This window comes from Apteryx rowi, unplaced genomic scaffold (assembly GCF_003343035.1).
Source record: "Apteryx rowi isolate R43461 unplaced genomic scaffold, aptRow1 scaffold_253, whole genome shotgun sequence".
NCBI classification, from domain to species: Eukaryota; Metazoa; Chordata; class Aves; order Apterygiformes; family Apterygidae; genus Apteryx; species Apteryx rowi.
Genome location: NW_020448897.1, coordinates 213,157 through 226,245, shown reverse-complemented (window position 1 = coordinate 226,245; position 13,089 = coordinate 213,157). Strand labels below are relative to the sequence as shown.

Sequence of the window (13,089 nt, the reverse complement as noted above, 5' to 3'; positions counted from 1 at the left end):
GGCTTTAGACCATGATAAGAGTAGTCAATTCATAAATATTTATGCCTGGAGCTCACTAAATGAGCCACTGCTCACTACTTTGGTTCATCTTCATTAGCTCTGTTGCTTTTTTTACTTAGCTATATTCAAATCATGCTATACAGACTGAATTGTTACTATCAATGTCAGTACAGTGCTGCTGCATGCTTCTCTCTCATCTAGGAGGTTGTTTTTCAACTTTGAAAGTGAGAAAATTAGGGCCAGGCATTCCAATATGTATAAGATCAATGTTTAGCACACCTGTAAAGGAGACATAGATGCCTTTTTACCCCTGACATGTGGGTGTGTGTTGAGCTCTCCACACTTCTTTAGGTCCCCAACACAAGGCAAATGACTATGTCATGTTTGCTGCAGCTTAGTTGTGTTGTGTTGCCTAAATCACATTATTTTTGTGATATATTTAGCAGAAACAGTGTGCGCTAGTTCAGGAAATCTTGGGAGTGGATCTACCTTGCACATATATTTGAAACTGAATATCTCTTCAGAAATTAGATTTAGTGGAATATTTTTTTTAGTTACTTACGTAACAATCTGTTTCACCACATTACAGGCACAGAAATTGGTCACAAGACCATCTAGCCCAGTATTCTGTCTCAGAAAGAGACCAAATTGCCAAAGGAAAAACCTAAGGACACAGAAAGACTGTAGAGATGCTTCCTCAGACTCTGTCAATTTGGGACACAGTGATTATTGAGCCAGAAGTGCTATCTTTAATTGTTTTCCAAGTTTTTCTTTCATGAATTTGTCCTGTCTCCCATTGATCTAATGTAAACTTTTAATTTCCACAGCCTCCCATGGCAAGGAGTATCTACAGCTTAATAATATGTTGTGTGAAAAGCCATTTTCTTTTCTTAAACCTGCCACATGCTAGTTTCATTTGGCATCCTCTAGATCTTTTAACGGAAGATGTTAAACAATGATTCCGTCAGCCCCTGTTTACCTCCTCCATGCCACTCGTGATGTTAGAGATCTCTCTCACATAGTCCCTTGCCTCTTTCCAGACTAAAGAGACCTAGTCTACATCTCTCATGAGGAAGCTATTCCATACCTTTGTTCATCCTTTTCCCTGGCCTCTGAACTTTTTGCCATTTCGTTCTCTCTTTCTGGAGTTGGGGGACCAGAGCTGCACACTGTATTCAAAAGGCAGGCACACCATGATTTTACAGAGTGGCATGGTGATGTGATTTGCTCTTTCTGCTACGCTAAAATTGGTTTTATCCCCACAACTGAAAAGTTCTATAACAAGGCAAGCTGCTTATTGCCCTCTCTTGGCCATAATTAGAATGATTTGGTGCAGAATCCATTTGCAGCCAATTTGCAACCAAAATTCCCTAAGACCAAAAAACGAAATGTGAAACAATCAAGTTACCATCTGAGTGAGAAATCTATATGGCAGACAAATTCTAGATTAATCCTTATGCATAAATGTGATCTCACTGAGCAGCTAGTCATGTAACTTAAAGACCAGTTCTTACTAACACTGGAAGCATTAGGCATATCATAAGGAAAAAGCCTGAGGAACAGGAAGTGCAGTTCTCTGATCCAAAGCCCACTAAATCATACGAGTCTTTTCATTGATTTCTGAGAATATTGAATCAAGTCCAAAGTTCTATACTGATAAATTTTAATTCACAGACAAGAAATGAGGTAATATGAGAACAGTCTGAATGGAAGGGCATTGTACGTGAAGCCAAAATCACAGCATTAAAAACATTAAAACATTAAAAAGCTTACTAGAGTTCCTTCCAGCTGCTATGTTCTTTATTATTAACCTTATAAAGCACTTTTGTATATATCATCACTCCATATATTTTGCACATTATGCATTTTGCATATCATCAGTGCTTAAACACCAATAATTATTAATAATGGCTGGATATAAATTACCACGTACATGAAGTGTAACAGAAATAAGATACTGTATAAATATTCTGAAAATCTCAACTTCAAACAGCAAGCTTCCTAGTAAAAATAATGTACATTCTGTCACGATCAAGCATGCTTTTATAACTAGAGTTGTCATTCACCTTCAGTATATGCATATAACGTTCAAGCTAAGAGGCAGTTAAAGTCAATGGTTTCTTTTATGGGGTGTTATACATTTTTAACAGACAAAAATATCTATCATTGCTAGCATGATTCACATTATGAATAATATAAATAAAATCTTGAAGAACAGCATTAGTCACACAAGTGTGCTCCACAGGTATAGAACTACAGGGTCTTCACCAGATCCCCATGAAATAGGTAGGTTGTGCCCTTCTTTCTATGAGTGGGTCAAGGAACTCACAGAAGTGAAGCAGCTTGTTCAGAGTAAAACTGTCATGAGAAGTAAGGATTTCTGGGATTAGTGTCCCCAAATCATCATGCTTTTTTAACAACAAAGATGTGGCCTTCATTCAGTGGCTATAGTGCAGCTTCAGGTTTTCTGTGTGCCTTCCCCCGTATGTTCTTCACAAGAGCAGAACTTCTCATAAGCACATTTATAGCTGGACACCATGAAACACAGCTGGGTCTGTACTTCTCTCTAACTCTCTCAGACAATGAATCGTATTACAATAGCATTCAGTCACACTTCATTACTGATAGCCACAACCAAGCTGTCCCTGGCTGCAGCCTGGGTGGCAGGACAGAGATGGGCCTTGCTTGGGCAAGTGCTGAAAGAGAAAATCCTAACCTGGCTGTTTGGGGGAGAGAGGGTAGAAAGGTTATGGAAAATCAGAGCTTTGCAAAGAGATGCTAGGGAGTGCTGGTAGGTAGAGCTTTCTGTTCTTTTATCATGCGTCATCTTTTTTTATTATTTATGATATGGGACTCCTCTTGGAAAGCACTCCCTAGAGATGTCTACACTTAGTGTCTCCTGAGGTATTCAGCTAGTTTACAGCAGATTCTCACAGGAAATCACAGGAAAATATGCCTCTTGCAAGCCCAAGGCATGGAGAGGAAATATACAGTAGCAGCTTCATCTGATTGCAGTGGCCAGTGCTTACAAGGGAGAAATGACTCATCTTATTTTGGATATATCTTCTTTGGTGTAATCTTTTTATCCCCACAGAATGAAATCACCTTTTTATAAAAAACAATTAAGCGGTCTTGGCCAAGCTTAAAAGCAATGAAAACAATTTCCATGCCAATAATGATATAGAAGGAAAAAAACAAGAAAAACTTGGGATGTTCCAGTTGTGTATCTCCAAACCCAATAGTTGTCAAGGTGATAAAGCAGAAATAGAAGGCTTCCTGAAAATCCAACCTGGTTTCCCAGTTTGGAAGAATAGCAGCTGCACAGGAGATGTACACAAAGATAACTAGTACCATCAATACAATGGGCACATCTAATTTTTCTAACTCTTTTCCTATTTTGTCAAAATTCTCAATTACACTTGTCATTTTCTTTCCCCTCTCTAGTTCAGGACATGAACTCCATCTCTCAATGCTTTTAGTTCTTGATGTTTTTGTGTATTCATTTTCTCTGGCAATTAACATTTCAAAAATTTCAGCATTGCAATATTGGATTGACTTCCTTTTAACAGCTGACTGACTTTTCAGCACTTCCACAATACTCAAGGGTTCATTTATGACTACTTTAGACTTCATCAGCACTGATGCTCTGGATTTTGTTTCACTCTCTGTTTTACACGTAGATACAGAACAGAGTTTAGAGGCTAGAATTTTTGACTGTAGTTTTCTGAATTCATTGTAACACTTGGATAAGATGGTTGCAAGGATGTCTCCCATGTCTGTCAGGACCAAGAACATCAGAGGGATGCCAAATAAAGCATACAACATACAGAGATATTTCCCAGTCCGTGTCATGGGATAGGTATTACCATAGCCTTGAACAAAAACAAAATAGGGAAGAGAAGGGAAAGGGGGAGAGAGAGAGAGAGAGAGAGAGAGAGAATATTGTGATTTATTATGTATTAACCCAAGCCAAGCTTTTTACAGTTGTCAATTTTAAAGAGGTATATTAGTCCATAGCATAGTGTTCTTTTTAGCTTTGATTTGAAGGTGTTAAAACTTCTGAGTCTAAAATGTTAATGATCTCAGAGCATCCTACCTCTTTGAGTATTAGGAGGTTTGGGGTTTGCCAGTTCTGTTGAATTAACTCTTCCTACTGTATCTGCATTGGTTGTTTGACTTCACTGCATGACAACAAGAGGCCATTTAGGGAAGAGAGCAGGCAGGCTGTTTGTATGAGAAGCAAAAAGCTGGGCTAGTCAAAGACCGGTGTGGTGGCTGTGGCCTGGTGGAGGCTGTTATTAGGAAGGTTTTCCTGATCTGGGCTTCTGGGCTGAGTGGAGTCCAGAAGGCAAGACAGCAAGAGAGGTCATGGACCCCAGGATCCCTTGGCAGAGAAGTCAGGCTGAGGGCTGAGTTCAGAGAGACAACAGCTAATTTTGTACTGATGCTTGGTGGGGGCTAATTGCCTCTGCTCTCCTGGAATGCATAAGGAGCTGGGGATCATCTCCTGACTGGACTCCAAGATCTCACAGTACAACTGAATGATTTCTGTGGGTGCAGCTCTGAGCTCTGGGAAGATTCAGATCTGGATGATCTGGTGTGAATTTTGAAATTGGGACAGCACTGTGGTTCAAACTGAAACAATGAGAACCATACCCTCAAACTTTATTTCTTTGCCAAAACTACTTGTGATGAATGGTAAGCTAATAATGTAATTTGAAATCATCTCTAGTTCATCAGCTCTAGCTGTAATGACAGATGTTGTATCAACTTTATATTTGTACTGGCTTCATAGTTTTCAGTCTCTTACATGTACACAGAAAAACAAAGCATCAGGTGAGGAAACACATGTTTATTCTAGAGTACTAAAGCTTACAAATATCAATTGAAACAAATAGGAATGAATTACCAGTCATACAACCTTTATGACACATAAAATGGTAGCAAAAGATGTGCCCTTCCCCTAAATTCAATTTGAGTATTTATATTTACTTCCTCTAACATCTTGGATATGAAACTTAAATTGTGAGTTAGTTTTTCCAGTACAGTGGAAATATTAATTGTACTGAAGTTTAGCAACCCTTCTTTTTTTCCTCCTCCAAAGAGACATAAAGTATTTCTTCTGTCCCTTCAAAAACATTGTTTCTTTCTAGATGATCTTCTAGGGTATGTATTTAGTCTGTAACATTATTAGCTCATATGCTGTGGTATGTCTTCCTTAATAAGTTTTGGCCATTCATCTTCATTTTCGCTAAGGGCTGCTGTAGCCTTTGGTCTGAATCCAGCCTCGGCCACAAATTTGCTGTGATGCACTGACAGACTGTTTATTCTCTCTCACTCTGTTCCCTACTCATTAATTGGGAAGGTTAATACTTACTGCTGAAGCAATCAGTGAAGATTAATTATTACAGTTATTGTGCAGAGTGATTTTCTTTTCTTTCTTCTTGATTTCCACACATTAAAAATACCTAGTGCAGTCCCAAAGGTTAAAACTTATCTTGAGCTTAAATTTAGCCATCCAGAAATCTAGCTGAGGTGAGCCAGTGGGCAACTTCTGCAGACACTACAGAAATGGCAGTTCAGACTGCTGATCTTTAGACTAATGCCTTGCTTCTTCTAGATAGTTAAAGGTAGCTAAGTTGACTCCCACCTGAAGTGGTTTAAGAATTCCTACTATTGCAAATAACAAACCCACCACAATGGGAATAGCCACCTGTTAGCAACAAATATTCCAGGCTTCCTACTGTTTCCAAAACTCAGCTCAAAATCCAGACCTTACCTAGGAAGCCTTCATAATACCCAGAGCTATGAAGACCAAAAATAATGGTAGTTTAGTAATAATTGTGTTGGGTTAATGTGTATGGACACATTTCTAAAGTCCCATGTCCCATTGACAAGACAAATATATCTAGGCAAGAAGTTTTCAACAATGTGATTTTTCATCAGCTTGCTGAAGTCAAAGCTTTCTGATAAAATGTACTCTTTCAACTGTTCCAAGTTCAGTTCTGTTTGTACTAATAAATATTCACTGTGGTGAGAATTCTAAGTCTGCATCTCCAGTTTGTGTCAGAAGTATTAAGCTATTCAAATGTACCTGTGAAGTAAAAAGTATGTCATTATCTGTACAAAACAGAAGTGCTCCAGCATGCAGTACTGAGGGAGGCATGCTTGGACAACAGCCAGCAGTACTCTCAGGCCTGCAGGAAGCTGAGTTTGAAGATGGTCAATTTTATAAGAGCCTGAGGTTCAAGTCTCTGCTCTGACTTAGACAGCAAGGGTCTCCTACATGCTCCAAGTGAACGTATTAACTCTCACACTATTCACTGCCTTTGCATAGGACAGGCTCCTTATAAAATGCACCTTTTGTTCTGTGAAAGACTCCGCTGAGATCTTGAATATATCCTAATGCCATGGAGAGATGTCTTTGCAATCTGATACAATGCTGTGGGACTCTTCCCCATCCAGCTTAATTCTGACCAAGTATTTAGATAGCCAATGCCTGTGCTTGTCAGCATTTGAGAAAGATTACCAGAAGAATAAAAGCAGCATTGGAAATGAGCTTGAAAAGCTGTGTTTAGCAAAGCGGAGGACGCCAAAACCAGAGCAAATGTTTTTGTTTGGATCTAGGTCCTTCTTTGAAATATGCAGTCAGAATGAAAGATTTCAGAGTGTGATTTAAACATCACTGTTAAGCCAGAAAAGTGTGAACAACATGTTAATTATAAAGCCATAGACTTGCAAAGCTAGGTTAGACATAAGCAACTGTGAAGCAATTTGAAAACAATATATGCATAATGAATTACCTCTTTCAGTGAAGAAAATGTTATCCAGCGTAAAGCACAACAGTGGGACAGATAAGGTTTGCCTGAAAACTGGAGTTCTATTTTAATAAAACAGTCTTATGCATATGTCATATTTAAGCATATGTTATGGTATGCATGTAATGACAGAGCTAATTAACATGTGCCATCACTATTACCTAGATTCTGACCTGTCTCTGTGACTGAGCTGCAACAACACAATCTGTGTTTGCAGAACCCCTAGTGGACTCATTGTGGATACTCAGGAGAAAATTTCAAGGAGGGGGGGTTATGGCTGGGTTTTATTTTATTTTATTTTATTTTATTTTATTTTATTTTATTTTTGATTCCCTGGAAGAAGCACATTAGAGAAGACAGTTCTGGCATTTGATTCTGTAGGGAGCACTTTACCTCCGAACTTACCCACAGTTGTGAACACTGTGCAGCAAAAAAAGAGGGACCCAAAGAAAGTCCATATGTCTTTTGGATTGACAAACCAGTCTCGTTCAGCTGTGGTGAGCAGCACGCGGATTTTTTCCTTAAATACCTCCTCATTTTCTGTCATGTTATCTGTTACAATAACAACAGGACATACACTGAGTGTTTGCAGATCCCCAGTCAAGGACCAGCCAGCCTAAGTCTGTTATTCCAGGGAAGACAGTTTACTCCAGCTGAGGATTTGTTCCTATTCTTTTGGAAGATAAAAATATTTACCCTCACCCCCCCTTTTCCCACTGAAAAACATCAGCGGAGTCTGGCGGCTTTGGTGGAAAAACAAACATGGAATAAACAAGCAGTGTTGCAACAAAGTCAAAATATGACATAAAAATAAGCACAAAGAAGCCATGCAAGAAGGAAGATGATAGAGAAGTAAGATTGGATATTCATCTCATGTTTCATTTTGCACTCCCCAGGATTTTAGTCATCTTCTGACCCAAAGACCAAATGGGGCACTAGGACTGTGGAGTCTTCAGGACACGACCAGCATAAACTACAGTGGTGGCACTGCCCAGTGCCCTGCTGTGAATACGTGCCTTCTCTCAGTGTCTGCACCCTCTCATTCCTCCTCAGTGTGGCTCAACTGTGCTTGAAGAGAATTTTCTACAAGGGGGTTTGTCCCAAACAGCAATGGGAGGATCATCATCTCAGCACAGCTTCCTGAGCGAAAGTCCAAGCAGGAGAAGAGCCCATGACAGAGAGCCAAGAGGCTTTTATAGCCCTTCTCCTCTCCTTTGCCCCTCCAGCAGCACTACTGGCTCTAGGGTGCAACAACATACAGTGGCTCCATCCAGCCCTCTAGCTGGCAGCCAAAACCCCCATCGCCAGAGGGCTGGTAGGGAGGGTCAGAGCTGGGAAGTGAGTGCTGGAAGAGACTTCCTAAGCCCGAAAATTCAGTTCCCAGAAATCAGAGGGAGATTCCACGGAAATCTCAGCCTTTCCTTCATGATCTTAGTTAACTTGAAAGAAAGAACACAGGCACCTCAGGAAAAATATCTTCAGGCAGGAGCACAGGGACCAAGGAAGCTTGCAAAGACAAAATTACAGTGAAGGGAGATAAGCAAACAATATCAGTCATTAGCTAAGCAGAGAGAAAACCCTGTTTTCATGCTCAACTATTATTTTGATGAATGCATTTGAAAGGCAAAAATCTCATTCAGAAAGAAAGGCAATGAGTAACTCCCTGTACATACCTGATAAATTTTTGGAGATGGACCACAGATTCTGCAGAAATTTCCTATATCCTTCACTTAAATTGACTTTCCGGTTACCTTCAATATGGGAGAACATGAGAGCCCCAAGAAAAGCATAGATCACAAGAGACAGGATGAAGCAGGCATGAGGAAACACTGCCCAAAATATTTTTTTGCATCTCCTTTTACCTTGCAGAGGCTGTGATGTTGGCGCCATCCTAAGTTCTATTTTTTTTTAATGAAAGAGAGACAGCTTTTAGAAAAAAGGATGAAGATGTAAAAGCTTTTGCATCCTAGAGAAGCTTCTCCTGTGAAAACAAGGATTGTTCTGCCTCAGGCTTTCAGATCCCACATCTTTATAAGTGTAGATTGCACTACGGTCCCAATGGAAAAAGAGCACAACTAATCAAGCCTTAAAATATTTTTCAGTTGATGATACACCACTCTGTGTCCCTGAATTACTATTGATCTGTGAGTGCTGTAATGCACACAGATGACCAGCTTCTGTGGGTTTCTACTGGAGCCAACTCATGTTTCAAGTTTCTTGTTCTAAACTACAGTTTCTCATTGACACAGTGGAAGCAAATGTCTAACTCTCAGGAGGCAAAATGCACAAAGTGATGGATTTCTATACAACATTCTTCCAGAAATGAACAGAGAAAATTAAAATTAGTCAAAAAAGGGTATGGCACCAGTTGTTGTTCCCTCAGGGCATAGCATAGAACAATTCATCTCTCTTCCTGAGCTCTGTCTGTACCACATAATATTTCTGGGGGGGTTCTTTTGAATTTTAAAGGATTTTTCTCAAAAGGAGTCAAAAGGTTTTGTCCAGTCCTCACTTGATTAAAGTCTTCCCTTTAATCAAAACTGCCACTGACCTTAGTAAGTAAGAATTGACTTGGACTTCAGGGGTCTGTTCAGGGTTAGTGATCTTTGGAAAACTGCATCCAGCTTTAAAACTAAAACTTTTCCTTTCATCCATCACTCTAAAACACTCAGAGCAATGAGTAGTATTACTGCCCTTCACCATGTTAATGGTGGTAGTAAGTGGAGTCAGACTTTACTGAAGAAGTTATTAAATAGTCCATCCCCAGGGAGACTCTAATTAAAAATGGAAACAGCCTTGTTCATCCAAGAGCTACTGAGTTATATGCAGGTAAAATGTCCATACCATGAAGAAAAACTACATCATCATAGTGATTTCTTCTGGGTCAAACCCTCAGCAAATTGGATCACAAGATATCATATGTTTGTTAATATGGCAGCCTCTACTATAGAACAGCTAAAAGAATAAAATTGCTGTAGGGAGTGTGGTACTCCATGCTGGAAGCATGATGCTTACTTCTCTTGAAGTGTTTTATAGAGAGTGAGTAAGCATGATATATAAGTTGATGGAATTTACTTGGATTTCTAGAAGTTTTGACAAAGTCAAATATTTTTAAGATCAAAGTTTTTCTCTTTTTAAGGAAATTAAACAGCTGTGGCATAAGAGCAAAGGTCTTCACATGAAAAAATAAATGGTTAATAGAGAGGAACAGAGAGGGGAGTAAATAGTGGAAGGAAGTCCCTGGTGGAGTTCTGCAGGGCTCCATGCTGGGGCTCTGTTGTTCTGCACATTCATAAATGATCTGGAACAAGGGCAAGCAGGGATGACAATGTTTGCTGACGACATGAAGTCATTCAAAGTAGTAAGATCAAGGGCAGATTGGAAAGGTTTGTAGAAGGACCTGAGGATGGCTAGCAATAAAAAGGCAGATAAAATCAGTGTAGATGCGTGTAAAGTGGGATAAACAATCTTAACTTCACATACAAAGTAACTGTCTCTGGACTGACTGTCCCCACTCAGCAGCAAGGTCTTGGGGTGTAACAAACAGTTCCACAAACACATCAGCTCAAAAAGTCAAATCATATGTTAGGAATTATTATGAAAGAAATTGAGACTAAAGCATAGGACATCTAAATACTGCTGTATAAATGCATGGTTTGCCCAGATCTGGAGTACTCAGTGCATTCCTCTGCTCTCAGAAAGGATATATTAGAACTGGGAAAGCTTCAAACAGCAGCAAGGTTGATTTAAGGTATGGGAAGTCTGGAGGGAAAAAAAAATGAAGGAGTTTATGAAAGCAGTCTTCAAACTCATGGGGCTCAGTAAGTCTCCTGAACAGAAAATAGTTGGCAGCTGGGGAGGTGTTGGGGGAGGTCTGATATCTGTTCACCCTGTCCTGCTGGATGTTCTTCTGTAGGCTGTCTGTTGGAAATAGGATACTTGGCCAAATGGACCCTAGGTCTGAGGCAGTATACTCATGTTTATGTTTTTCTAAAAAAAGATTTTTCACTGGCCAGTATGGTAATTCTGACACAATTTGTCCTGTGGGTTTTGTTGTCTGCTTCTCAGATATAAACTGCTTTCCTCCAAAGTGCTTTGAAACCTTCTCAGCCTCCTCCTATATGTGGCAGGACTGGAAAGTATTTAGCAATTCCCAAGAGCTGCTTAGCTATTTGCAACATCAGGCTTTGAGCTTGTGACAATGAGAAAATTGAATAAAAATGTATTCAGAAATGATTTTTACTTTATTTGCTTAATCTAAACCATTTCCCACTCTTGCTGTATTACATATTTGAACTCAGTTGCTTAAAAGCAAATCACACTAACCACAAGTTATTCCAAATTGAGTTATTGGTACTTGTATCAAGAGAGATTTTTTTGCAGCATGCATTTCCTATTCATGTTAATGGACTGCAAACCTGCACTTTTCCTTACTTCCATTTCTTTGATTATGGCAATGAGAGCTCTGAAGGTGGTGTTTGAAAGCAAAGTTTGTGGCCACAGCTGCAAGTTTTAATTATTCCAGTACAAATATACATATGTTAGAATTCATACTTTGTCTGATTTTCTTTGATTACAAAGGTTCAACCAAGAAGGTCATTGTTTGTGCAGTGAGAAGTTTTTCAATAATCAATAAAACTCTTCCTGCATCTTATTGTCTAACTTGTCAAATGACCTGCTGTTTATATGTGTTCTATCAAACATTGTTGGATTCGGGGTACTTTCAATATTCCAACAGTGTAACACCTTTTCCTTTTTTAAACAAAACCAAAGTGACTTGAAAGAGAGCAAGTGCTTTATAAAAATGGCAACAGACTAAACTTTTTGCTTTTATTTGCCTCCGGCATTGATTCTGATGGGATTATTGGCAAAGGACTAAGACCCCAGCTTAGCAGTACCTCATGACAATGTGAATTCAAAATGTTCAGTTCAGGATGGGATACTAACAAGAATCACAGAGGATTTGATCTATTGCTGCTAGGATATGCACCCTGGAATTTCCAGAATGCACTGAAATATACATAGCTGCCCATGCAAACAAGAGTGTTTTCTGTATAAATGTAGTATCAGCCCCAAGCAACAAAAAACCCAAGTAGCAGCAGTAGTTGCATTAAGAAAGGAGCTCAAGGCTGTGTAAACATCATTAAATTTAGTCACCAGGCATAGTGCTAAGATGGTGGTGCACCCCATTTGTGGAGGAGGGCTAGAGAGGGGCCAGTGAGGTTTCAGGCCCCTGAGACCATTTTCAAAGGACTCTTTCTACCCCCTATATGCCACGTGCATCCCCTGTCCCTCCCACCAGATCTTGAGACCTGTCGCCGGGGGATTTCAGCCCATACTGGGGCACAAAATCAGTGCTGGTCCAGGCCCAGCCCCTGCACAGACACATGGCATTTGTGCACAGTATATGTATTCTGCCAGAAAAGTGACATGTGCTCTTCATGCATCCCACAATTATTTTTCTCCTCCCTACCCCAACGATATTTTTATGGGTATGACTCTTCATCTTAACCCCAGTTTCCTCCTGATATCTCCTATTCCTTCTACTGTCCCCTTACACCTTACACTGCTGGGAATGGAGAGGCAAATGCACTAATTGGCTGTGTAGAGTCTATTGGATACCCTGGGAGATGGTTTAGCTTGCTTTGTATCCACCTGTGAAAGTCTCAGCTTTCTCTTGAGTAAAGTGCTTGAGCTTGTAACCTCTGGGAATATTTGAGAGCACTCAGCATGAGCATCTGGACACTGTATATAATGCTAAGTGGATTCAAAGATGTCCAGGACTCTCACTCTGAATAATAGCATTTCCTATTTTATTCTTTGTTCACATGAAAGCCAGGCAAATGGTCCCATCCTTCCATTCATCAGAAACAAGTGCTCTTCCTACCAACCCCATGGCCTGGGAGAAGCCAAGATTTGGATACTGGTCCCTGCTCTTCCTCTTTTTCTAGCAGGTCACATAGTCAGAAAACACCTTACTAAGCTGTCTTTTTCTCCTGGTGACTAGACAGCAGGACCAACCTTTGTCTACTCACCAAGCTAACCATTCACTTCTTCCTCCACTCTCCCCCACCCCTAAATCATTGGCTATGTGGAAAGACATTACTTATCCCTCTTCTTTCATGCCTTCACCTAGCACAAGGAAACAGCAGTAGTCTAGAAGGAGCATAGCTACTCCCTCTGGCACCCAAAATTGATGAAACATTACTCCTTCCACACTGCCCCTATGGGAACTTGTAACCTTAATGTCATCTCTCTCCCAACACTTCAT

At 39.9% G+C, this 13,089-nt stretch overlaps 1 protein-coding gene across 1 annotated transcript; it reads right to left on the bottom strand.

The window, feature by feature from the left end:
- Positions 1-3,048: 3,048 nt before the first annotated feature.
- KCNK18 (potassium two pore domain channel subfamily K member 18) lies at positions 3,049-8,708 on the bottom strand. The gene is made up of 3 exons (XM_026067074.1): positions 8,492-8,708; positions 7,224-7,370; positions 3,049-3,872 (listed from the first exon to the last, which is right to left on the bottom strand). The coding sequence occupies exons 1-3, from the start codon at positions 8,706-8,708 to the stop codon at positions 3,049-3,051; spliced, it is 1,188 nt and encodes a 395-aa protein (XP_025922859.1).
- Between the last annotated feature and the right edge of the window lie 4,381 nt (positions 8,709-13,089).

Coding starts and splice junctions, on each gene's coding strand:
- KCNK18 (XM_026067074.1), bottom strand. CDS start 8,708: ATGGCGCCAACATCACAGCCTCTGCAAGGTAAAAGGAGATGCAAAAAA. Junction 7,371..8,491: donor CATCTCCAAAAATTTATCAG/GTATGTACAGGG, acceptor TTATTGTAACAG/ATAACATGACAGAAAATGAG. Junction 3,873..7,223: donor CACAGTGTTCACAACTGTGG/GTAAGTTCGGAG, acceptor TTTTTGTTCAAG/GCTATGGTAATACCTATCCC.